General features: G+C 41.3%; 2 protein-coding genes across 2 annotated transcripts in view; one reads left to right on the forward strand and one right to left on the reverse strand.

Moving 5' to 3' along the window:
- USP46 (ubiquitin specific peptidase 46) overlaps positions 1-7,487 on the reverse strand; it is a 64,221-nt gene extending 56,734 nt beyond the window's left edge. The window contains exon 1 of the mRNA XM_081303951.1: positions 6,731-7,487. Coding sequence (XP_081160077.1) covers positions 6,731-6,766 — 36 coding nt within the window. The 5' untranslated portion in view covers positions 6,767-7,487. The remainder of the gene's footprint in view (positions 1-6,730) is intronic.
- Positions 7,488-7,581: 94 nt separating this feature from the next.
- The window catches only part of LOC308654654 (uncharacterized protein), a gene marked incomplete at its 5' end in the record, with an annotated part of 47,869 nt that continues 31,030 nt past the window's right edge, over positions 7,582-24,420 (forward strand). The window contains one exon of the mRNA XM_081304341.1: positions 7,582-7,643. Coding sequence (XP_081160467.1) covers positions 7,582-7,643 — 62 coding nt within the window. The remainder of the gene's footprint in view (positions 7,644-24,420) is intronic.

A 24,420-nucleotide genomic window follows, 5' to 3' on the forward strand; every position in this document is an offset into this window, starting at 1 on the left:
GTCCCCTGTTCTTCTTCATTGTCCCATTACCTGTTTTTGGACAGAACCAACACCGCAATCCTGACTCCCAAGCCCTGGAAAACTGCTCCCCAGGCCTTGGGCTAAAAACAGCCCAGCATAATAAACACAGGAAAACACATTCCACCTCACTAGTACACAGGAAAGGGCTAGTTTAAATCTCAAAGATGCATTTCACACCTATCAGGTTGGCAAAATGTCTAAAATATCAATTATCTGCAAGCACCTAGAATGACTGCAACCCTCCAAACTGTTGCTGGTTGGAGTGAAAACTGATCTGACTACCTGGGAGAGCAATCTGGTAACCTATTAAAGTGAAAGATGCCCATTTCCTTTGACCCGGCAATTCCCTCTACAGAATACAACACAGAGAAATTTTAAACTTTCATACAGGGAGAATGAGTTCACAACCATTCACAACACTAAAAACAGCACAAATGAAAATATGTATGCCTAAGTGATTATCAACGATATAATGAATATACTGTAGCACATTTATATGAAGAAATATTATGTAGCAGTTAAAATAAACTATAATCCTGTGTATCCTGATGGATAAATCTCAAGATCATAGTTTAAACAACAAAAGCAAACTGAGAAGATTTGTTCAATACTACAAAGCACACTTAAAACACAAAGAAATAATACTGTATCTGATTTCTGAATGCACACCTATCTAGTAAAACATAAAAACACATGATAAACACCAACTTCAGAATAGTGGTCCCTCTGGAAGAAAGGCAATGAAATGGGGAAGGACAGGCAGTTTTAATTATATTTGTAATATTTTATTTCTTCACTGGGTGGGAAATATAGGAGTGTTCACCCTTTTAATCTACTTTTCTGGATGCCCCAATTGCACCTCCACCCAGATATGGAATCTCACATCTGAGCTACCTTAAAGCATTTGAAGGTTCTGAAAGTGGCATCGGGACTCCTTTGGATATTGGATCCATGTGGGAAATGAAGCTTTGGGAACCAACAGCGTACTCCCAACCCCCATGATCTTAAAACTATGCACAGCAAATAATCATTCTCTGAGCTGTGGTAAAATTCCATGAAGGGAGTTATACTATCCCCAAAACTCTAACCCACAATCCCACAACAGAGACATTCCAGAAAGCCTTTAGTGCTAGTGCTAGAGGCTGATCGAGAATTTATTTATCTCAAGAAAGTTTTTGCTGGTTCACTGTTGGGTGGCCCTGTCTCTCAAAAAAACCAATAAGGGCTCTCAAGCTCGTAGACTAGCATTTGGTTACACCACAACTGAAGGTTTATTATAGGTGCTGCATTAAAATATGTAGACCAGAAAAGTTAACTAGACTAAAAGACACCATCTTTTACAACTTTTCCATCAGTTTGCTTTGGGCTGGCTTTGTGGGTAGGCTATAGATAAAACCACCAAGAGGTACATTTCTGATGATACTACCAAACTTAATAACAACATAAAGCCTCAACCAGCGTTAATAACTAGAAAGACTAAGCTGGAAGGGGGGGGGGGGGGAATAACACAACCCAAACATACCAAAATGCCACACTGGTGAAAAATAAATAAATAGGTTTTACTGTACGGGTGAACTAAAACACAAAGTTGACATCCACAAAAGGCAATACAATCTTTAATTCTCCCTAAATACTGGCATTCGACTTTGTTTTTTCCCTGGGATTCCAAGAAAAACAAAGAAAAATCTGCAGACTTAACTGTCAGGTCTTGACCTAACATAAACTCTAGCATATTAGGCCTGTGGGGCCACAAGAGCAGAATTTTTTTCTTTAAACATTAACACACCTCAGGCAAGGTGCATTTTTAAAAATCCAACAATTATAACAATTCCTAGATGATACATTACACTAAACTCATGGTTGCCAGCTACCCTTGAGAATGGAAATGAATAACAAAAGGCAAGCTATCCTTTCTCCAAATTATGAAATTGACACATATTTTATTAAAAACTTTTCTAGCCACTCTAAAAACGCAAAATGCTTGCCTCAGATAAGTAGTTGACTTTCTAGGATAAAAACTATATTTATAAAAATCCTCTAGTTTTGTTTCAATTTTTTCCTATTTATTTAACTAGGGATTGAAACCCAGGGGCACTTTACCACTGAGCTGAGTCCCCAGTCATTTTTCTATTTTTCTTTTTGAGACAGGGTCTCATTAAGTTGCTGAAGCTGTCCCTGAACTTGTGATACTTCTGCCTCAGCCTCAGGAGTCACTGAGATGACAGGCATGAGCCACCACACTGGCTCAAAATTTCGTTAATTTTACTTTTCCCTTATTTTAAGGTAACAATTTATTTTTTTAAAAAATCAAACCTAACCCACAAACTGGTGTTAATATTATCCCAGGGTTGTTCCATGGATGTTAAAATGCTGACAAGTTCAACAGGTTTTAAGTATGGTAGGTACTCATGAGGTTGCTAACCAATTATGAGGTGAATTTTTATAAAGACTTTTTGGAAAAAATACTATTAATATTTTTGTAACCATATATATACTTATATGTGTATATATACACATATAAGTATATATATGTGTATATATACACACACACACACACATATATATTTACCTTTAGAAGATGAGAAAAACAAAGTTCCCCAGAAAAACAATTTACCCGAAGCCAATATTAGATTTCATGCTTAACTTGAAAGACAATGTCAGATTACAGTTCTAACTCACAGTTAGGTAGTGTCTTCCTATAAAATAAAATAAAATAAAAGCTACAACTAGAAAGTGTATCAATATTAAAGAAATGCCCCATTATATAAATTGGTCTTTCCATTGTTCTGCTTTGGGGACTTTGTTCAGCTTTATCTGTGTAAATATCATCACTGTATTGAAACTGTTTTATCTTTACCAATATTATGCCCACGAGATAAGGATCAGCTGAGCTCCTTGGAGACAGGGACTCCCCTCGTTCAATTATTAAGCACTTTCAGGTAGTATGAGCTAACACTAACACAGCAGGTCCTCAAGAGATGGCTGTTTATAAAGGTACAAAACTTGTGATCTATTTAATACATAGCATTTCCTCCAAAGTACATGTTACAGCACTATTAATGAATGACATAAGGATGAGATGATTTAAGCCAATTTGCAATGGTACAAGTCACATTTGGTTTCTCCTAACAAATGCTTCCTCTTTAAAAAAATTCCTCAATTCAAATAGAAAACTAAAAAAAAAAAAAAAAACCCACTTCCATTTTAGGGCCATAAAAATACACAGAAAATCAAGTCCATTGGTCTGGACAAAAATCAGAGGATTATCAACAGAGGACATTTCCTCATGCTTGGGAGCAGCTAGAGCATTTTCAAAATTACAACACACCAGCCAAACAAGCTTTACTGTCTCCAAACCAGACACTGCTGTCTGGCCACGCTGATTTGCACTAAGCAAGTTGATCAAGAATTACTATGGTGGGAATTCATATGGAAGAAGTAAAGAGAACCAGCACTAAACCCCAAAGGACAATAAAATTTCAGTGGGGTGGGAGGCAAGAGCAGGAATGAGGACATTCTCCATGTTCTCTATATCTAAAACTGGCACAAGAAGTGTGGGGACAAGAGGTGATATTCAACTCTGGGAGGATTTGCTACAAGTTTTGTTTCTGCTCAGCTGAGCCCCTTCTTCTCTGGTGGAGGAAACAAGTCCACTTTTCAGTGGTCTGTTTGTCTCACCCAGAAGGATAGTATCCCAACACCCTTTTGGGGACACACATATGCCTGTTTAAAATATGCCAAATGACCTGCTTAAAAAAAAAAAAATGCAGGGCTGGGGATGTGGCTCAGGCGGTAGCGTGCTCGCCTGGCATGCATGCGGCCCGGGTTCGATCCTCAACACCACATACAAAGATGTTGTGTCTGCCGAAAAACTAAAAAAAAAAAAAATATATATTAAAATTTCTCTCTCTCTTTCTCTCTCCCCCCTCTCTCTCTCTCTTTAAAAAAAAAAAAAAAACTAAGTAAAAAAAAAAATGCAGTCCCACCAACTCTTACTACAACTTCTCAAATCTCAAAATGGCTGGGACCAAGTGGAATTAGGAGTGGAAAGGATCAGTAAGCACCCCCCAGAGAGAAGCCCAATAATGAGGCTAGATCCAGAAAAGACCTACCTGGAAACAATTCATCTCTGAGTGAAGACACGAAAGAGAGGTCCAGTGAACATTTATGTCTGCTTGGGTGAAAAGACAGCAGTCTCATCACCAACCCTTCTGCTCTGGGAATGAGTCTGGGAAGGCCAGACGTGACCTGAACAGCCTTTTATAAGGGGCGGGACTAATAATTTCCATCCTGGCCTCTGTGTGCCACTCAGCTTGCAAAAGATAATGTGTGGGTTGTTTATATTAGTGGTTGCTTCCATCCAGTAGGAAGAGGCATAATCTCCATGGTCCCTTTAACAACTGGAAGGTAACACAATGAAAAAGAAGATTATGGACAATGATAGCTAGCACTGAGTACTTGCTGTGTGGACTCCCTCCTGAACCCCAGTAACTCACTTAAAACAACTGTCCAGTGAGATAATAACCATTGTCATCTTCTTTGTATAGATTAAGAAGGCAAGACAGAGAGCAAACTGCTCAAGGACAAGGCAGAGAACAACCTGCTCAAGGACACAAAGCTTTTACAGGACTTGTACCCAGAAGTCTGACTTCTTTGGACACAGCGTCCAAACAGGAAGATAAAATTCCTTGTTTATCAATTACTGGGCCCTCACTTCACCCAGTGATCCTAAACTTGATAGCTTTTTAGGTGGCCACAGGACGGAGGTGTCAACACTCTGACCACAGTACTGGCCTGCTCCTCTCATGTCCTGCCAGGCAGCTTGTCTCACTGGTTGAGTTCCAAGGAAAACAGGTTGTGACATTCTGCCCAGGTGTGCCAAGGAGCCCCAGATACACTGAAAAGGAAAAAAATCCGGAGGCTGGCTTCCTCTTGGGACATGCTGGCTCTCAAAGTTTCCAGCCTGCTTTAATACAGAGAGGTGTCACCACAAAGGAGCAGGACAGGAACACTACCAAGAGCAGAGACCCTGTAGGCCTGAGGCCACCCCAGCAGGCGTGAAGAACAGCATTCAAGTTGCTGTGGTTTCACAGTCCCCTCAGGTGCTGGTCACAGCAGAGAGACACTGAGAAGAAAAGCATCTCTTCTCACTGCACCAAGCAACATTAATGCCACTCGACAGGAAGAAGCAGGAAACCTGTTTCCTTGTGGAGAAAGGCAGGAAAAAGAGGAAATGGAAAAAGCCTCCAAGAGCCACCCACATTGTCTAACTCCCCCTGCACCAATCCCAGGCAGCTGTCACTCTGGGAAGCCCCAGCCTTTGCTCTACTGGCTGTGGCAATGGCCTTGCCCAGTGGCCCTGAAAGCTGAAGCCAGAACCAGTGGGTCTCACTTTTCCACCCCTGAGTTAACACATGGTTTCTCAATGATCCTTTGCCATGTGCCGATCTCATAACAGAATTTGGGATGGAAGATTTTAAAAGCTATGTGATGGAGGAAGGACACTTTACCCCAAGGCTACTCAATCAAGCCTCCTCAGATGCTTTTAGAGGTCAATATTACCAGCTTCAGGGGAGGTGTCCCTAAACTGCCACTAGTTCCCACTTGAATGGGGCTGGACAGAATTCTAGAGAGTGCCAGCAAAGCACACACCCTGGGGTTGGGGGTTGGCTCAGTGGCAGAGTGTGTGCCTAGAGTTCAGGAGGCCTTGGATTTCATTCCCAGCACCAAAATAAATAAATAAATAATAAAATAAAATATTCAAACCCTGCACAGGGGAGCAATACCTTATCCCAAGCTGAGCTTCCCAAGGCTCTGACAAGGGAGAGTGTCAAGAGGGTATACCCTGGGTACCCAAACTGGAGGTACCCAAACTGCAGAAACTGAAAAGAAGGGAAAGCAATGGGAAATTCCCAAATTAAAGTGACCACTAGGTCATGGATCCAGACCCCATTAGAGCCCAGTGATGTCCCTTCACTGTGTCCATGCCCACCAGCTTCCTTTAGATCTACAGTGAATGGGACACAAGAACCATGGAAACCTCCTCCACACCCACAGCCATCCCCACCTTTAGGGCCCATAAATGTTATTGCCAAAGAACCTTGCCCCTCTTTCACAGGGAGGGAAACTGAGGTATCCAGAATCAATCATCATGCTTTCCTAAACCAGGTTGAATTTCAGCTCTCTAACCACAATCTTGCACTTTTTTTTTTTACCAGCTTTATTACATTTCAAATTTCTCCAGATACACCAACTGTCGTTACAAAATGAATTGTAAATACAATCGAAGGACTAAACTCAAAATGAGATGAGGGCAGTCAGGGAGTCCAACACCGGCTTATTGACTGCAAAGACAGGATGGGTGACCCCTACTCCCAGCTCAGCCCCACTCCCCTCCCCGGGGACCTTCGAGCGCGGCCACCTCCCCGCCAGCGGCTTCCACCGCAACGGGAGGGCGGGGGCACGGCGGGCCCTGGAATCGGCGGGCGGGCACTCGGTGACGGGGCAGGGGGCTCGGGGTGCCTCCCCCGCTGCTCGTGTCGCCGCCGGCCCGCCCAGCCTGGGGGCCGGGAACTTCTGACCGCGCTGACCGGACCCACCGCCCCCTCGTCCCCACCCTGCCGGGCTGCCGGGCGTGTGTGCGGCTCGGGTTTCCCTTTCTTTGCCTCGCAGCGCCTCGGGCGCGACCCCCGAGGCGGCGGCCACTCACCATATTACAGATGGAGGCGATGTTTCGGACAGTCATTAGTCTAAAGGTTGCAGCGATCCCGCACCGCCATCTTTACAAGGTGAAAACAGGACTGTCCATGGTAGAGCGCGCAGGAGGCCGGGCGGCGGCGAGGCGGCCTGGGGTCCGGCTTTCAGTTTGGCTGGGAGAGGGAGGCCGGGAGGGAGGAGGAGGCGGCGGCGGGAGGGCGGGGAGGGCCGGGAGGCAGGCCGAGGGGCGGGGAGTGGCGGAGCGAGGGAGCCTGGGCCGCGGCCGGCGCGCGGGGAGGAGGGGCGGCGAGCGCGCCGCGGGAGTCCGCCGGCCGCTCCGAGCGCTCCGCCGCGCGCCCTGCCGGCCCGCGCCTCGCTCCCTGCAGGGTCTCAGCCTTTGGCTTTTCCGTTGGATGCCCGGCTCCACTCTGGATGGAACGCAGGGCCTGGCCGGTGGTCGCACAGCTGTGGCAGTAGCACCACGCTCCCCGCAGGGCGGACCTCAACCCCAACACAGCGGTGGCCCTCTGCTTTCCTCCGGAGCCCGTGGCGTCCTCGGGAAGCCAATGACCGCTCCAGACGTTGGCCACTGACCGACCCGGGCTGAGGAAACGGGGACTCCAGTCTAGGGCACGCGCGCCAAGGAGAGGGCTGACAGGGACACCCACCGCTTTCGGTCTGAGCCCCGTCTTTAGGTCTCTCTGCCTTATCTCTGAGCCCTCACCACCACCTTGTCCAATATCCCCTGGCTTTTATGTTTTTTTAGTGCGTGGAGAACATGAGAAGTAGGAGTGATTACGTCCAACTTTTAGTTTTCCCCCAGGGTTCCGGCCAGATGGCACCCGCGGGAATCCAAGGAGTAAAATGGGGTCAGGACATGGGAGTGGCCTGAAAGCCCTGGCCAGCAGCCGGCCGGCAGCTGCCTGGTAGAGGGTGCCGGAAAAGGAAAGGAATCCGAGTCTGGGCAGAGGCCAGATGCAGCAGTGCATTCAGGCAATTTGTGACATTAGCAGGTATAAAGGGAAAGTCATGCTTCTGGGCAAGTATAAAGATGGAGTGGAAAGAAGAACAAAACTTTTCCTCATCCTCCAAGAAAACATCCCTCTCAGGGGCACCTAATCTCTGGTTTTTGAGATAGGTGATGTTTCCCCTTATACGCATTTCCCACATAAGAAGGTCATGACTGCAGGCTCCAAGTGCAAATTTGTACATCACTTGGCAGATAAGTTCATGTGAACTTAAAGAAACCTTTTCCAACTGTGAGAAACAATGCAAGGTTATACCAGGGCTGTCCATAAAGGAAGTTTGTACAAGTGAAACACATGATAAATTCCTAATGTTTAATGGCAAACCGAATTAGAAGAGAAATTAATAATAATTGAAGACAGCTTCTGTCTAGCCAAGGGTAATGTTTTGGGTGGGAAGTGGTGTTACACACATAAGATTTAAGAGTTGTTAATTGCTAATACTCCTAGGACCTGTTGTGGAAATAGAAGACAAACACTGCAGACTGGACATCTGGGGAGCCATGTCAGCATTGTATTTTTCAGTGGATATAAGCATTAATATTCCTGCTTAAGCCATACAACCTAAATCTAATTTCTGAATAGGTCCTGATGATAATGATAGCCAACTTTCATTTGTAACCATTGTCAGTCTTGCTGTGCTTGACATTTATGATCTCCTTCAGTTGCCACCATGACTTTATCAGGTGGTATACACTATTACACTATTATTGTGCAGATCACTAACAGAGGTTTAAAGGATCAACTATCCTGCCCCGTTCTGTGTTATCCAAATGTTACAGATGAAGCCGGTGTGCTAACCCAGGTTGGGCACTATTGATTGAGGAGGAGTCAGCAAAACACCCAAACTATGATCCATCAGGGTACTGAGGCCCAGAAAAATTCAAAGATTTTTAAAATGTCACATAACAAGTTTAAGAGCAACCTCAAGGCTAAAAGTCAGGCCTCAGTTTCACAGGTCCTCTATAAAGGCATTAATTCAAATCTTTAAATGAAATGAAAATTTTACACCATGATAAGAGTTCGGTTTTCTCCCAACGTTGGCATATGGATTGCAAAATCCACAGGATTAAAAAGACCACTGACACAATGAAAATTGAACAGCATCTGATTACTGAGTGCTACCTCAGCAAGTTAAAGGGAACTTTTACATGCCTCTCACAGCCTATAGCCTAAACCGAAGTGTTCAATATACACAACAAGATTGAAACTGGGGTAGTAAGTTACATACCCAACAAATCAATTGAACATGACAGAGCTTGTCCAACTCATGAATCATTAAATACATCTTACACTTGCACAGGGTTGATATTCATAGGTCTTAACTAGAAAAGGCCTGAGTTGACACCACTTCAAATCTATATACAAACAGAGATATGAAAAATTGTGGTATATATGTGTATTAAGAATTGTAATGCAAAAAAAAGAGTACATGTATAATGGCATAATTTGGCATGAACATACTTTATATACAGAGTTACGAAAATTTGTGCTGTAAATGGGCAATAATGAGTATAATACATTCAACTATTGTCATGTATATAAAAATAAATTTTAAAAAAAAGGCCTGAGTTGAAGATTTGTAACCATAGCTTCACTCAGTGAGGAAACATTATTCAGCGGGGATAAGAGGTAAAACCGTGAAAATGTTAACAAACCAATGAGAGAACTTTGAGGAAAACTGTCCCACATATAGTGAGCAGGGATATGAAGGTGTAGAATATAAGGCTGGGAAAAGAAGGCAAATGGAAGAACAGGTTATGGGCTGAAACTAAGTAGCCTCATTTGAAGGAGGCATTCACTCCAGGTAGTATGCATGCCTCTGCACACACCAAGTGTGGTCCTTGAACCAGCAGCACTGGCATGGGCTGGGATGTTGTTAGATATACAGACTCCATTCTCCATCCCAGACCTAAATAACAAATCAGTTTTTGCTTAAAAGTGTGAGGACCGCTGCTTCAGCCAAGTATTTGTGGTGGAATTCTGCTTCTGCAGGCCCAGCAATCATTACCCTTCTTCTAGGAATTGCTTGGGGATTCTACTCTGGGGAATGTTCCCTCCCTGGTTCTCAGACCTTAGGGTTTAGGTGTTGTCTGACCTGGTCCCTGGCTCCGGAGGAAGGCATATGACTAGACCCAGCCAATGAGAGCATTTCATGATCCATTCACAGAGATTGGTTTGGTAAAGAGGATGTAATAACAAGCTAAGTTAGTAAGAGTCAGCCCTGGGACTTTGGGGGTAAGAATTGCTCCCTTCCTGAATTCACTGAACTGATCAGATATAAATCTAGAGCTGTCTTCTTTCCATTGTCTGAAAACAAAGCCAACTCAGGAAAAAGGAACCGTGGGATGTTAAAGACATCCTAGTATCATTTACCCACTTGCTGCCAGATCTAACTCCTGAACTTTTCAGTAACTCAAGCTGGTAAAGTCTTTTTTTCTTTGGCCAACTTCAACAAGGCACCTGCTGTTCACGACTAAAAGAATCCTAAGACAACAGTGTCTCCCTGTCCCTGATATTCATTCTGAACTCATGATTTCCCTTTTCCTCTCTTGTCTATCCTCTAAACCAAACTTACAAGTTTTGCCTCCTCCATTAGGTGTTCCCAGATGGCCCCTGAAACTCCTCATGCTTTCCCCACCCCCACCAATGAAGTTCTCCATCCTGATGACCATTGGTGCCATACATTCTTGTTGTCAACAGTTTTGCATCTGCCTTCCTTCCCTTTGCTATCACCTACTCAGTCTTTAAGTGTCTCCTAAGACACGTGAGATGATTTTGTTTATATTCTTATAGCACCATCCATCCTCCCAACGTGGAACTCATATCTGTAAATATGCTTATGCCATATAGCACAGAATGGAGGCAAGGGGTAGTTAAACAGTAGATGCTGGTTTCAGGCTTTCTGGATCATCTGTATGACTGGGTAAGTTTCTTACCCTCTCTATGCCTCAGTCTCCTTCCCTATAAAATGAAGACAATAAGAGTACCCCTCAGAGTTTCATTTCACTGTTTTCTATAAAGTACAGTGAATAGGTATGGCATATACTAACAACTACTATCTGAGAGCCATTAATATCGTGCATGGGGTTGAATGTCTGAATGTGATGAATGTCTGTTTCTGACTCTTCATCAGACATGAAATAAGAAACAGGTCTGAAAAAAATATATATATATATAAAAAGAAGACTGAAATTAATAAATTTAGAGGTGAAAAATGAAAAAAAAAAAAAAAAAAAAAGAAACAGGTCTGGTTTTGCTCCCTATACTACACCTAAAGACCCAGGGCATTGTCCACAACAGGAGCCAATAAACTGAATATTAATATTTGGACAAGTGTCTCTTTTCCAATTGTCTGGAAGTTCCTGGAGGGGCGCAGGCTGATCTTACTGATTTTTTTTAAAAACCTCATGCAGTCTCAAACACTGTGCCTGGCACAGTAAGCTCTTTCCATTTTCCTTACTGCCAAACAGGCTATTGCAGCTCATTTGATATGCAAATGGTTAGTAAATGGTGGCTTTCTGGTGGAGGAAAAAAAATGTTTTCCTGGCTGTAGACTTGAGTTTAATTACCAAAATGATTTCTGTGAATTGTATCTCAGTTCCATTCAGTCTTTTCCCTTAATCACCATGTATCCAACAGATATTAAAGACATGATTTGAGCTGAATCTGCAAAAGGCATTGGGGATCCCTGGATAAAATCAGGCATTTCCAACTCTGCCCTGCTGGATTTTATAATGAAGTTTTCTTCCACATTGTTTATAAGTATTTTTGCTACTTTTTATATGCTATTAATATTAAATAAGGATAAGATGACTTTGGAGTGATGGTCACATTAGGATCTCTCCCATGGAGAAATAACATCTAAAATCATGGTGTAGAATCCTAGTTGTATTTATAAATAGTCGAGATTCCCTAAGCCTTTGGAACAATTGGCTGATTTTGAAGAACTAATTGAAAAGGCCACTGAAGGATTTTTAAACTAGGTTGGGACATGATGAGATTTTTATGTGGTAATACATTTTGATTAGCTGAAAGAACAGTTTACTCTAGTTGGCTACACTATAGGAAAGAAGGTTGAAGGACAGCAGAAGTGCCCTAGGTGAGGCCATTGAGAAACCTAAGAGTCCCAGAGCTGTTGGCAGCCTGGATTTACAGGAGAGGCTGTGGAAAAAGAGAAGCATACAGACTGAAGACTGGCTTTTGGAAGCAGTCAGCTGAATTTGTGGATGACTAGAGTGAGAGATAAGGATAAGTTCAAGGTTTCTGACTGGAATGAAGACAATGTATTTTGTTTGTTTGTTTTTTGGTTTTATGATATGAAATGCTGTAAGAGGAGGCTTGGGCATACCTGATTAGGGAGAAGTGAGATTGGCTTAAAGGTGATGACTTTGAGATAACCATAAAACACCTAAATAGTTATATCAAATAAACCCTTGGCTGTATACAATTAAACCCTTGGCCATACAAATCTAGGGCTTAGAAGAAAAGTCTGAACTGAACACATAAATCTAAGAGTAATTAACATATGTAAGATAATGGAGGACAGGCAATTGTGGATGAAATTGTCCAGGGAGAGGGAACAGAGTGAGAATAGAGTGGGAGGAGGTGGTCATAGAGCGCTCCCCATGCAAGGATCAGGAAGAAGAGGAGCCACCAAAAAATTAAAAGGGCTTCCAAAGTAGTAAGACACCCCCCCCACCCAAAACAATACCAAACATTAAAAAGAAAAAAAACACACATAATACCAGGCAAAGAATATTTGAAGATAGAGTAAGTGGTCAAATGTTTTGCAGCTACAAAATTGAGGATGGTAAATAATAATAGTAACAATGGTCAGCTCTTGAACCAAGTTTTAAGATGCATTTAATCCTCTTTACAGTTCTGTGAGAGAGGTTATTTTAAATTCCCCTTTTGAAAGGAGAGAAAGCTGAGACTCGGGGTTTACGTAAGTTGCCCAGAGTCATGTAAGCATCATCTCTGGAGAGAAATTTAAATCCTATTATTGGCAATCTAGGTGGAAGGTTAGATAGAATGCCTATGGGAGTAGGTCAGTAAGTGAAAAGGAGATGAGATAGACCCTAAAGATGCTTGACTTTGAAGAGTAGACAATGGAAGAGCTCAAAAGAACCTCCAGTGAGGGGCTTTCTGCCCACCTCTTCCACCTTTGAAGTCAAACATCACTTTCACTTCATGCCCCCAGGCCTGCAGGCTCACAACACCCCCACCTCTCCTTCTATTTCAAGTCCACTCATTCCTCAGAGCTCACTTCCATAGGGAACTCTTCCCAGCCTCATCTTCTCCAGTGAAGTTCTAGTCAAAGGTGTTTTTTTTTTAAATAATTCTTTAAAAACCTTGAACACTTGGCACTGTGCCAGGCACCTACTGGGAATGTCCCCAGATACTCAGCAAGTCATTACTTTACCTGAAACATTTGATCAAAACCATCGTACTCATCATGTTGCTTTCCTGGTGGGTTTCTCTCTCCTTCAGGCTCTGGTCTGAATTATATACAACTGGTGCCCTTGGAGCGTGAGAGGGTGGAGTTTGATAAATAAGGCCAATTGTGGAAATGGAAGCAAATGAGCTTCCCTAGCAATGAAATTTCCTAGAGAGATTTGGCCATAAAATAAGAAGAGATCTCAGACAGAAGCTTGAAGGAGGTGAGGAAATCAATGCATTTGTCAATTTATTTGTTCCTTTCAACAAGATTATTAGTGTGGGAGGCTCTGAGTTTGTCATTAAAAAGTGAGGGACCAGTAGTGGTAAAGCTTGATGGGGGGGGGCACTTATTGGGAGACATGAGGAGTCGGGCAGATCAAGGGCTCAGAAACTTTGAAAAGATAAAAGTCCTTCTGTTAGGTTGTGGAAATTGACATGAGAGGTCCTCATCTTCTCAGTAGAGCAGGTGGGGATACATCTCCTCCATTACTCCCAAAATATTTGACAGTTCTACGGAACTGCAGGCACACAGTAGGTGCTCAAGAAGTGTTTGTTGAATGAGGGTTTGATTAAAAGAGAGTAAGACCATAGATAAGTGGAATAATTGTTCCAAACCATGAACAGAGTTAGAATGGGCTTTCTTTGGGGGCATTTTATATATTCCTTCCAGGTCCACAAACATTATTTAAAATTTATATATATATATAGATCACCAGATTATAGCCTATCCTGTGTAAGCTTTAAGGATAACCTAGGACTACCTGGGATAACAAGGCCTCCAGGGGCATCTGCAATAAGATTTCTGCCCTCAGAAGGGCAGTACCTATATTTCTCTTTGGTCTACAATTTTTAAAGATTTCTTATGGCTAAGTTTGAAAATCATAATTTTTCTGTTTTAATGTTTTTAATTAAAATGTAAGCACTGAAAAATACAGAAAACCTAAGTGATTTATGATAAAGCAAACAAACCTGTGTAATCACCATCCTGATGAAGGCATAGAACATGACCAGCATCACTGGAACCCCTCACCCCCTCTCATCCCCACACACTCCTCCCAATCACTATCCCTTTCACAAGGGGCAACCCCATCCTGACTTTGGTTTGGTTTGGTTTGGTTTTGCTTTGAAAATTATTTTGGTTATGGTACTGAGAACTTAACCCAGGGGCAATTTACCACTGAGCAACATCTCCAGCCCTTTTTTATTTTTATTTTGAGACAGGGTCTTGCTAAGTTGCTAAATCTGACCTCAAACTTAGGGTCCTCATGCCTCAGTCTCCCAAGTTCCTAGGATTATAGGCATGTGCCACCATGCCCAGTTGATAGTCCTTTTTTTTTTTTTTTTTTTTAACTTTCTGGGGGTTTATATAAATAAAATCATGCAGCATGTGCTTTTGTGTGTGTGTTCTATTTATCAATATCATGTTTTTGAGATTCAGCTATGTTAGTCGGAAAAGCTAGAGTTCTGGGCTGGGAATATGATTCAGTGGTAGAGTGTTTGTCTAACATTCAGTAAACTCTGGGTTGGATCCCCAGCAATGCAAAAAAAAAAAAAAAAAAGAAAGAAAAGAAAAATGGGCAAAGGAATAGTTAGAAACTATAAGCAATAACAGAGAAACAGCCAGCTTTTAAAAAATTAAATGTAAACTATAATGATTAAATATATCAGTCAGATTCATCTAATTCAATCAACTTAGGGCCAAAAGAGATCACATAATTAAGATCCTAACCAGTTACAGACAGACTTAGAACTAGAAGTCTGGTCTAAATACCCATAATCTTTTATAGCATCCCAGAATTTTATGCCACATACTTTTCTGAAGTCTAAAATTTCTCTTTAAATTCAATTTAACTTCGAAAAGTTCAGATTAATTTTGTAAATGCACTTAGCTAACCATACAAAAGACCCTTCTGTCCTTATGTTGTAGTTATATAGCCACACTCCTTCTCCCTGACTAATCAGGAGGCAACTAGACCCTGAAACCCAACCCTAACATGACATGCTATCTGACAACTGCTCTTCAGAAAGACCAAAGCATTTGACTAAATCTCACTACTTTCATTGCCAGCAAGTCAGGGTTTGGAGTTTTACAGAGCGATCCATGTAAATACTCAGGTCTCTTTCCCACTGAGGACTCAGGAGGAGGGGTACCTCAGTAATGTAATCATTTTCTTGTAGGAAGATGTCACAGTGGCCCACAATCAATACAGCATGGAATTTGAGTTATGGCTCTGCACTGATCCATGTACAACCGCCCAGAGCAGCCGAGGTGACAAATGGCTCACAACTGCACAAGCTTGGCCTTTGGCTACTTACCAGAATAAGGCTGATTTGTCCCTATAATGTTCATGATTTGAATCTCCACTAACAGTTTCTGCAAACTAGCCATGACTCTGACTTTCATCTCTCATCTTGATTTGGCAGGAATAAGTCCTCTTCTATTTCATATATCCCCTCCATCAAAAGCTCCAAAATAGTGGCCCGCAGACATGTCTAGTTTAACTGTTGCTGTGTTTAAAATATGTTTGAAATAATGCCAACATTTGAAATCCAGAAAGTTCACATAAAAATTCAGAGTTATCAACTTCTCTTAACCATCAAAACCTTTAGCCACTGATTGTCCACATTCCTGGTATGGCCAGGAGTAGCTGAGTTGGAAATGGCCTCCGGTGGGGATGTCTTCCTAGCTGCTGTTCAGGCCTCTTCATTCCTCTAAGCTACCTTCCTGGCCACCATAGTCATTTGAGTTTACAACCTCTGCTCTAATCCAAGAGTCTCAAGTCAGGTTTCTGGCTGAAGACAACAATGCCGACACAGGCACCAACTTGAAGAATCTCACAAGAAGCTGCATACAATTGTCTCCCCTGCAGGGCCTTGCTGGATTGCCCAGTCCTGTCCTTTGTCATGCCTTTTCTGTGAGCTGAATGTTGGCATAACACAAAGCTTCACTGGCATACAACAGGGCTTCATTCATCCAGAGAGATCAGGGATTTCTGTTATGAACCATGAACCTGATTCCCATTCCCCCTTCCCAAGTACATGTGCAGAAAAATGCTGAGAGATGTAGTTTAGCTTTCTCTAATCTGCAAGAAATTCAATTGACAAGGAGATCAAGTTTGAATCTTTTTTAAAAAAAAAATCTATATTTTCCCCCTGTGAGTCAGTGCATTCAACAATGTTATTTAAAATTCAATAACTAAAGACAAATGAAATTATAAAAATGGATCATCACTTTAGGGAAAACCAACTAAACAAATGTTTTGTTTAAATGTCAAGCATTAGGGAACCTGAATAAAATATGGAAAGTATGTTCCCTAGAGAAGATGAGCAATGCAAAAACAGAGTGGATGACAACATTGATAATTGATATTTCAAATACTGATGGCACTCAATGTCCTGATGGAAGAGGAACTGTGTTACCTGATGACATGACACAGATCAGGGGCCAGGCAGACAGCAGTTGTGCAAAATCTGAGGCTGTGGATATAAGCAACACTTTTTCTGTCAACCCACAGGGGAAATTAGTTCACTGCCATATAGAACCATATTTTACAGGATTTACAGGTAAAAGCTCCTGAGAGTTCAGGATCCAGTGGGCAGTCAACTCTGCATTGTATTACTCCTGTCTGTTGGGTCTTTCTTGCAGGCCCTAAACTAGACTATCTACCCTGTTTTTTCTGAATCATTGGTGGTTGATCTTTAAGGTGATTTTGGAATAATTATCTTAGCGTGCATCCTCCCAGTCCTTTATATCTGATTTCTGATAAGGTTGCCTCATAAGCTCTCCATTCCACAGTGATTTTAGAAATCCTCACAATGGGATGTATCAGAAATTCAGATCCCAGCTGGGGGTGGTAGCCCATATCTGTAATCCCAGCAGCTCAAGGAAGCTGAGGCAGGAGGATTGTGAATTCAAAGCCAGCCTCAGCAACTTAGTGAGACCCTAAGCAACTGGAGACCTTGTCTCAAAATCAAAACTAAAAATGGGCTGTGGAGGTAGCTCAGTTGTTAAGTGCCTCCGGGTTCAATCCCTGGTAACACAAGCAAACAAAACAAAAAATCAGATTCCAGGGCTCTGCTTCCAAAGACTCTGACCCTGTTGGTCCTGGTGGGGACCAGGAATTTGCATAGTAATCAGTGCCCCCAGGAGATTCTGATATAGATGGTCTGTGGCTTTATTTTCAGAAACACCATCTCAGGAGGCTGATGCCAACATTTCATGATACCATCTCCAGCATCAATTTTAAAAACAGTTTTTTAAATGAAATGCCAAATATATTAAAATTCTGAATTCATAATACAAAACTTTTCCCCTCATTATTGGACAGTGTGTTCTTTTGAAATTTGATAAGAAGGGGAAAAAAAAGAATTTATGGGGACTTCCCCGTATGAACTATTTTCCAGGGTAGCCAAATAATATATGAAGGCAATTCTTCCCTATAGAAGCCCAGCTAAGAAATGCAGAGACAATGATGAATTGTCTTTCTAAATTCTGGTCAGAGGTGTAGTCAGTGGTAGAGAACTTGCCTAGCATGTACAAGGTCCCAGTTTTGATACCCAGCAATGAAAACAATAAATAAAAATTTTTAAAAATGCTGTTTTTACAACTACCAATGAAATAAAGGGGGTAGACAATGAACATAAATGGACACTAAACCCATTGAGTCAAAGGTGATAAGGCTAACTTCATACTGAACGGATTAGATTGACACTACCTGAACCCATTGTTGAAGCCTAGAAAAACAGGGCAAATCAAGAGTCTCATGAACCCTGGTGAGGTACTTGCCATCTGGGGAATCCCAGCTCCTTGGGAGCCTGAGGCAGAAGTTTGAAAGTTTGAGGCCAATCTGGGCAATTTAGCTAGTCCCTGTCTCAAAAATAATATAAAAAGGGGGCTGGGAATGTGGCTCAAGTGGTAGCGCGCTTGCCTGGCATGCGAGCGGCCCGGGTTCGATCCTCAGCACCACATACCAACAAAGATGTTGTGTCCGCCGAGAACTAAAAAATAAATATTAAAAATTCTCTCTCTCTCTCTCTCTCTCTCTCTCTCTCTCTCTCTCTCTCTCTCCTCTCTCACTCTCTCTTTAAAAAAAAAATAATATAAAAAGGGCTGGGGATGTAGCTCAGAGGTAGAACATTCCTAGGTTCAATCCTCAGTACCATTTAAAAACAACAAAAAAGAGCCTCACAATGGGATGCACCAGGAAGTACAAAGTTCCTTGATCCAAAATTCAATCTAAATCTCATCCAGCTAGGAAACAGAAATATGAAGGTAATAAATACACTAAGAAGAAGCACTAAGGCAAATCCAGACTATGAGTCACCTGACAGGACAATTAATCCATTTTCTACAACAAATCAGTGGTTGTATAAGGGAAGGAGGGTGTTATAAAATACAAGAGACCTAAGAACATAACTAACTCTATGGATCTTCTCTGGATCCTGATTAGAAGAAACTGACTATTAAAGACAACTTTGAGACAATTAGGGAAATCAAGTAATTTTGCAAACACTTGAGTAAAAAGAAAGATAGGTAAATAGATGAAATGAAATTGGCAAAATATTTCTATATTGTTGAATCTTCTTATATATTCTTCTTACATTTAAGTATTGACATTTTCCATCATAAAATACTTTTTAAAATATAGCTTGTTTGGGCATCCACCCCTTCGCTCATGCTAACGAGGTCAAGAGGACTGAGCAAATGGAAGCTGTTATGACTCACAATGAAACATTTCCTTTCAGTGATTCCTAAGTAAATACCCTTCCAGAAAATCAAAATTCACTTTTATTTACCTGAAATCCATTTTCCCTTGAAGTCCAAAAAAAAAAAAAAAGCCAATATTTTCCCCTATGCTACAATACCTTCTTCTATTATAGCTTAATAAGGTGCATAGAGTAGGAATTCCATTTTCAGCTTTTAAAAGTATTGCTCATCTATTAAGTGAACACACATGCTTTACATGAAATTAGGGAAAAACAATTCTTCATTCTCAAGAGTTTTTGGTGATACAAAATGCATTACTTAAATAATGAAAATGTGTTGAAACAAGAATGATTGTACTTTGTTTTGGTGTATTTTTAGAGCAAAAGATAGCTGTCTTTGAATATTTGCAAGTTACACCTTATTCTTGCTTACATTAAAGAAAATGGTTTCAGGTTCGGAATTCATATTTCCCTATCAAGAAGTATTTGTTGGTAAAGATGGCGCCCGGAGCGCTTCTCTTCCAGGAGCTCAGGTCCATGACGCACTGAATGGCTGCGAACCATCACCTCCAATCCCTGTGAATGGCTCGAACTTTGAATGGCGCACCTCCAATCCCTGAAGGGGCATGAACTCTCAGCCAATGAAGAAGTAACAGCCCACTCGCCTTGCTCCTCCTCATCCTGCATTGAGCCCATAAATATCAGCACCCTGTTCCCCCTCTGCCCTCCTCTCCTCTCTCTTCCCCTCTCCCCCTCTGTGCACACACACACGCTCTCCCCCCACCACCACCCCCCATTCTCCTCTGTGACTGCCCACTAAGGTCCTGCTAATAAAATCTCTGACGGGTAAACGGTTGTTTTGGCTTGTTGAGTTTACAGAGCTTTTTCCACCGTTCCTACAGTATTCTCATTAATCTAAGTGCATAGGTAAATTTTGAGGTCAATATCTTGGAACTGTATGCAGTAACCTAATTCTTGGGGCTATTTGGCTTTCATTTCCTTTAAAGCTAAATCTGGCTACTTCACTCAAGCATGGTGGCTGATTTTCATCTACACACAAACATTTTCTTGGCCATCATTTCTTCAAATGTCCATCTTCATCCCACAAGATATTAGCCAGGGGACTAATTTAGGTCCTTTTTAGTATCTCTAAAAGTAGTATCCCCAACCCTACCAGTTGCTCCTCTGGCATTTTCTGTGAAATGCCAAGTGTCATTAAAGTCAATATTTAAGGATACCTAGGCAGTGTTTCTAAAATTGTGTTCTGGTATGCTTCTCTAAACCATGTTCAGAATTTGCATCAGAATCCATTGGTGTGTGTTAAACATGCAGATTCCTAGGTCTGCTCTCATGCCTTTGAAATCAGACTCTGGTGATGTGGCCTGGAACTCTGGACCTTTAGTGAGCATGACAGAGGATTTATTCCATAAAATAAAATTTCACAGTCAAGTCTTCAAGAACATGAATTTTCAGCAGAGCATGGTAGTGCACACCTATAAGCCCAGTATCTTGGGAGGCCGAGGCAGGTGGATCACACATTAAGGCAGCTTCAGGATTTTAGTGAGGTCCTAAGCTTCAGCATTTTAGTGAGGTCCAGGCTGGGAATGTGACTCAGTGGTAACCACCACTGGGTTCAATCCCTGATATGTCCTCCCCCACTCCCACCCCCAAAACAAAACAAAACAAACAAAAACCCTGAAATAGTTCCCAAGTCTATGAAAAAAACAGGGAAGATAAAAACAAGAACATCACCAGCTGGTAATTTTTTAAAAAGAGAAAGATTATTCAAACTCCCTCCTTGAGCAATCAGCAAAATCCTCTATGTGGTACACTCTAGGACAACTTACCTGGTTTCTTCAAAGACTGTCTTGTCCATCAACTGATGAATGATTAAACAAAATGCTGCATATCTCTGCAATGTGATGCAATCATAAAATGGACGGGAGTAGGTACATGATACAATGTGGATAACCCTTGAAAATATGAGTCTCAAGTGAAAAAAGTCAGACACAATATGCCACATTTTGAGTGATTTCATTGACATGAAAAGCCCAGAATAGGCAAATTCATGGAGACAGAAAGTGTGGCTATCAAGAATTAGGGTCTCTTTTTTGGAATAAAATGTTGAATGTGAAAATATTTTGGAATTAGATAACGGTAATAATTATGTGAAACTCGATAACTAATAAAAACCACCAATTTGGGCACCTAAAAAGGTGACTTTTATAGTACCTAGCTTATAAAAGAAACTGTAAGACAAACAAAAAAAATGAGTACCTGAATTATATCTCAAAAATTATTCCTGAAAAAGATAAAGGGCCAGGTGTGGTACTGCATGCCTATAGTTCTAGTGACTCAGCAGGCTGCAAGTTCAAGGCTAGCTTCAGCAACTTAGCAGACCTTGTCTCAAAATAAAATATAAAAAGAACTGGGGATTTAGCTCAGTGGTAAAGCATTCCTGGGTTCAGTACCCAGTACCAAAAAGAAAAAAAATAGAACATCATTTTACTGGACTAAAACAGGCTTAAAAGAAACTTAAGAAACATAATAACTAAATATGAGTAGACCTTGTTTGAATCCCAACTGAAACAAACAAACTGTAAAATGACATTTTAAGACAATGGAAGAATTTGAATGTAAACTTGGAATTATTGTTTATTTTCTTAGTAATCATGCTGGCATTGTTGCCAGGTATAACTGTATCTTTTGTTTTGAAATGAATGCTGAAATATTTAGGAGTGAAGTGACATGACATTTGAGATTTAGTTTAAAATATTTTGAGTGATAGATGGAGCAAGTATACAAAAAATAAATGTGGTTGATGATCATTGGCGGGTAGATAAATACACAAGGACTTGTTGAACTCTATTTTTGTACATGCTTGGAAATTTTCATAATAAAAAAATTAAGAATAAAGGAACTCAGGGTTTCTTAACCAACTTAATTTGTTTTGATTCCAAGAATTTCAGTTGTACCATTGAATACCAGTAGTGTAAGGATGAGGTTGAAGAGCAAATATTAGAAGCAGGTCTTTACTTTTGAGTTTTCAGCAGAAAAAAAGCTCAAGGAGAAAATTTTGAATTCCTCCATTAACTGGGGAAAATTAATGGACAAAATAGGAAAAGCACTGGGCTATAAGTTTCTTGGTCATTTTTTTTTAATATTTAGTTTTTGGTGTAGATGGACAAAACACAATGCATTTTATTTTTTTATGTGGTGCAGAGGATCGAACCCAGGTCCCACCCATGCTAGGTGAGCGCTCTACCGCTGAGCCACAACCCCAGCCCTCTTGGTCATTTTTTAAAAAGAGAAAGATTATTCAAACTCCCTCCTCAAAAGCCAGTTGAAATTCTGTGAGGATAAAATTATATTAACCAAATAGTTGATATTCTGAGCAACCAGTTGATCTCTCATCATCAAGATAAGCAAGTATTTTGATATAATATATCTAATTGTCTATTGTGAAGGGCTTCCTATGGAGATATGTTATTCCTAGAACCTACTCTAACTCTTGTTTGACTGAACTGCCTTAAAAATATGTTGCATGCATGTCTATACTCATCTATAATTCAATGCTTAATCTTTGGCCAGGGAGTTAAACTGAATTACATTTTTTTTCCTTTTTTTAGTGCTTTGTATTGACCTGGGGCCTCACATATGCTAGGCTTTACCACTGAGCTATACCCCTGGCCCTATACTAATATCTTTCTTATGATATCATCCAATTTATTTTCAGTCCCTGGTTTCAGTAGAGTGTGGCCTATCTGCTTCATAATCAGAATCTAGTGCTCTTTCCAAATGTTACCTGACCTGACAGAGAACTGTTTCGCCACATGATAATTAGGAATTCGTGTATTATGCTAGTCATATTTCAAGTACTCAAAGTCTCATGTGGCTACCATATTGTACAGCACGGACAGAACATTTCCATACAGACAGTTGTTCTGGACAGTGCTGGAGAGCTGCAAATGATTCTTTTGCCTCAAAGGACAGTAAGCTGTGATTAGCTCAGCATGATTGCATCATAAAGAGGTGTGGGAAGTGGGAGATGATAGAAAGACAGATAGGGGAGTTGGTCTTGTTCCTGATGGCAGTGAAGAACCATCTAGAATTTCTAATGCAGATAATGACAATGTGGAATAATTATTAGAAGAGGGAAAACTGGAGACAGAAAGACTGAGTGGAGCCTGCTTCAGTGGCCAGAACAAAGATCATGGAGTTAGAACTAAGAAACAGGCAGAGGATAAAGAGGAGAGGAAGATCCAAAATTGGCTGACTAGAACAGGTTGAAGAAGGAGGCCAAGAGATGTGGAAGAGCCTGAAAGAGGAAAATATGGGGACCAAGAATTGTTTTTGTTGGATTTATTTGTTCATTTATTTTGAGACAGCATCTCATTCTGTTGCCCAGAATAGCTTTAAACTCCAGGATGCAAATGATCCTTTTGCCTCAAAGAACAAGTTATTCATCAAGACAGAGGACACAAAAGGGACATGTAGGGTTGGATGAAGACAGTGAATTATATTTGAGGCAAGCTGATTTGTGGGTTCTTTGAGACATCCAGATTACAATATCTGGAAAGCTTCTAAGTATATGGGACTCTAGTATGCGGTGGTAGGAGGCAGGTGGGCTGAGATACAGGATTGGAATTCCAGAACTGCCCTTGTGTGGTGAAAGAGAGTCACTCAAGGCCTATTAAAATGATGATAATGGAATTTTCATGTAAAGAGTTAAATACTATGAATGGCTCATAAGTGCTCATTCTGTATTGCTAACATTCTTATCTCTCTTGTGTAACTGCTTTAAGAATTAGAGATAATGTGTATAAAATGTCTGGCACTCAGTATATGACTTTTATTACTGTCACACCTGGGAAGTTGGTCAGCTAGAGTATACAGGGTGAAAAGAGAAGGGAACTGAAAAAGAACTCAGCCACAAAAAAAGAAAGGATGGCTGCAGATAAATGTTAGAGGAACACTATGGGGAACAGGGACCTAGATAGCAACTCAGAGGCAAGAGAAGCCAAAGAGGCAGTGGACAGTCGGATCATATATCAGAAAAGCTGAGTAAGTGAAGGACCATTGGATTTAATCATTAAAGCAATTTCAGGGAAATAGTGAGAAAGAGAGTTGGACTATGCAAGGTTGAGGAGTGAGCAGGGCTGAGGTGATGGGAAAATATATTGTATTTTCTGAAGGTTGGTTAGGAAGAAGAAAAGCATCTGTGGTACCTGGGGACTGGGGACATTTGATGGAGGTAGGAGGTATTCACTTCCAAGACAGAATGTATATAAACAGAGGAGCTATCAGCCAGAGAGAAATTAGAGAAGAGACAGAGAGAATAACTTGGGGGAATCTGAAGAGGTTGGCAGGGATGGAGCACAGAGCCCAGGGGTAGGGATTAATAGTCATAAAGGGGAAATGTACACATTTATTGAACTAAGAGTTTGGGAGAATATGAAGTCAATGCATCCCCAAAAGGACTATCAACAGGTCTATGCCTTTCTATCTGGAGTCCTATTCCTCTAGGTCT

Source organism: Spermophilus citellus (assembly GCF_964194105.1).
Source record: "Spermophilus citellus genome assembly, chromosome: 8".
Taxonomy (NCBI): Eukaryota; Metazoa; Chordata; class Mammalia; order Rodentia; family Sciuridae; genus Spermophilus; species Spermophilus citellus.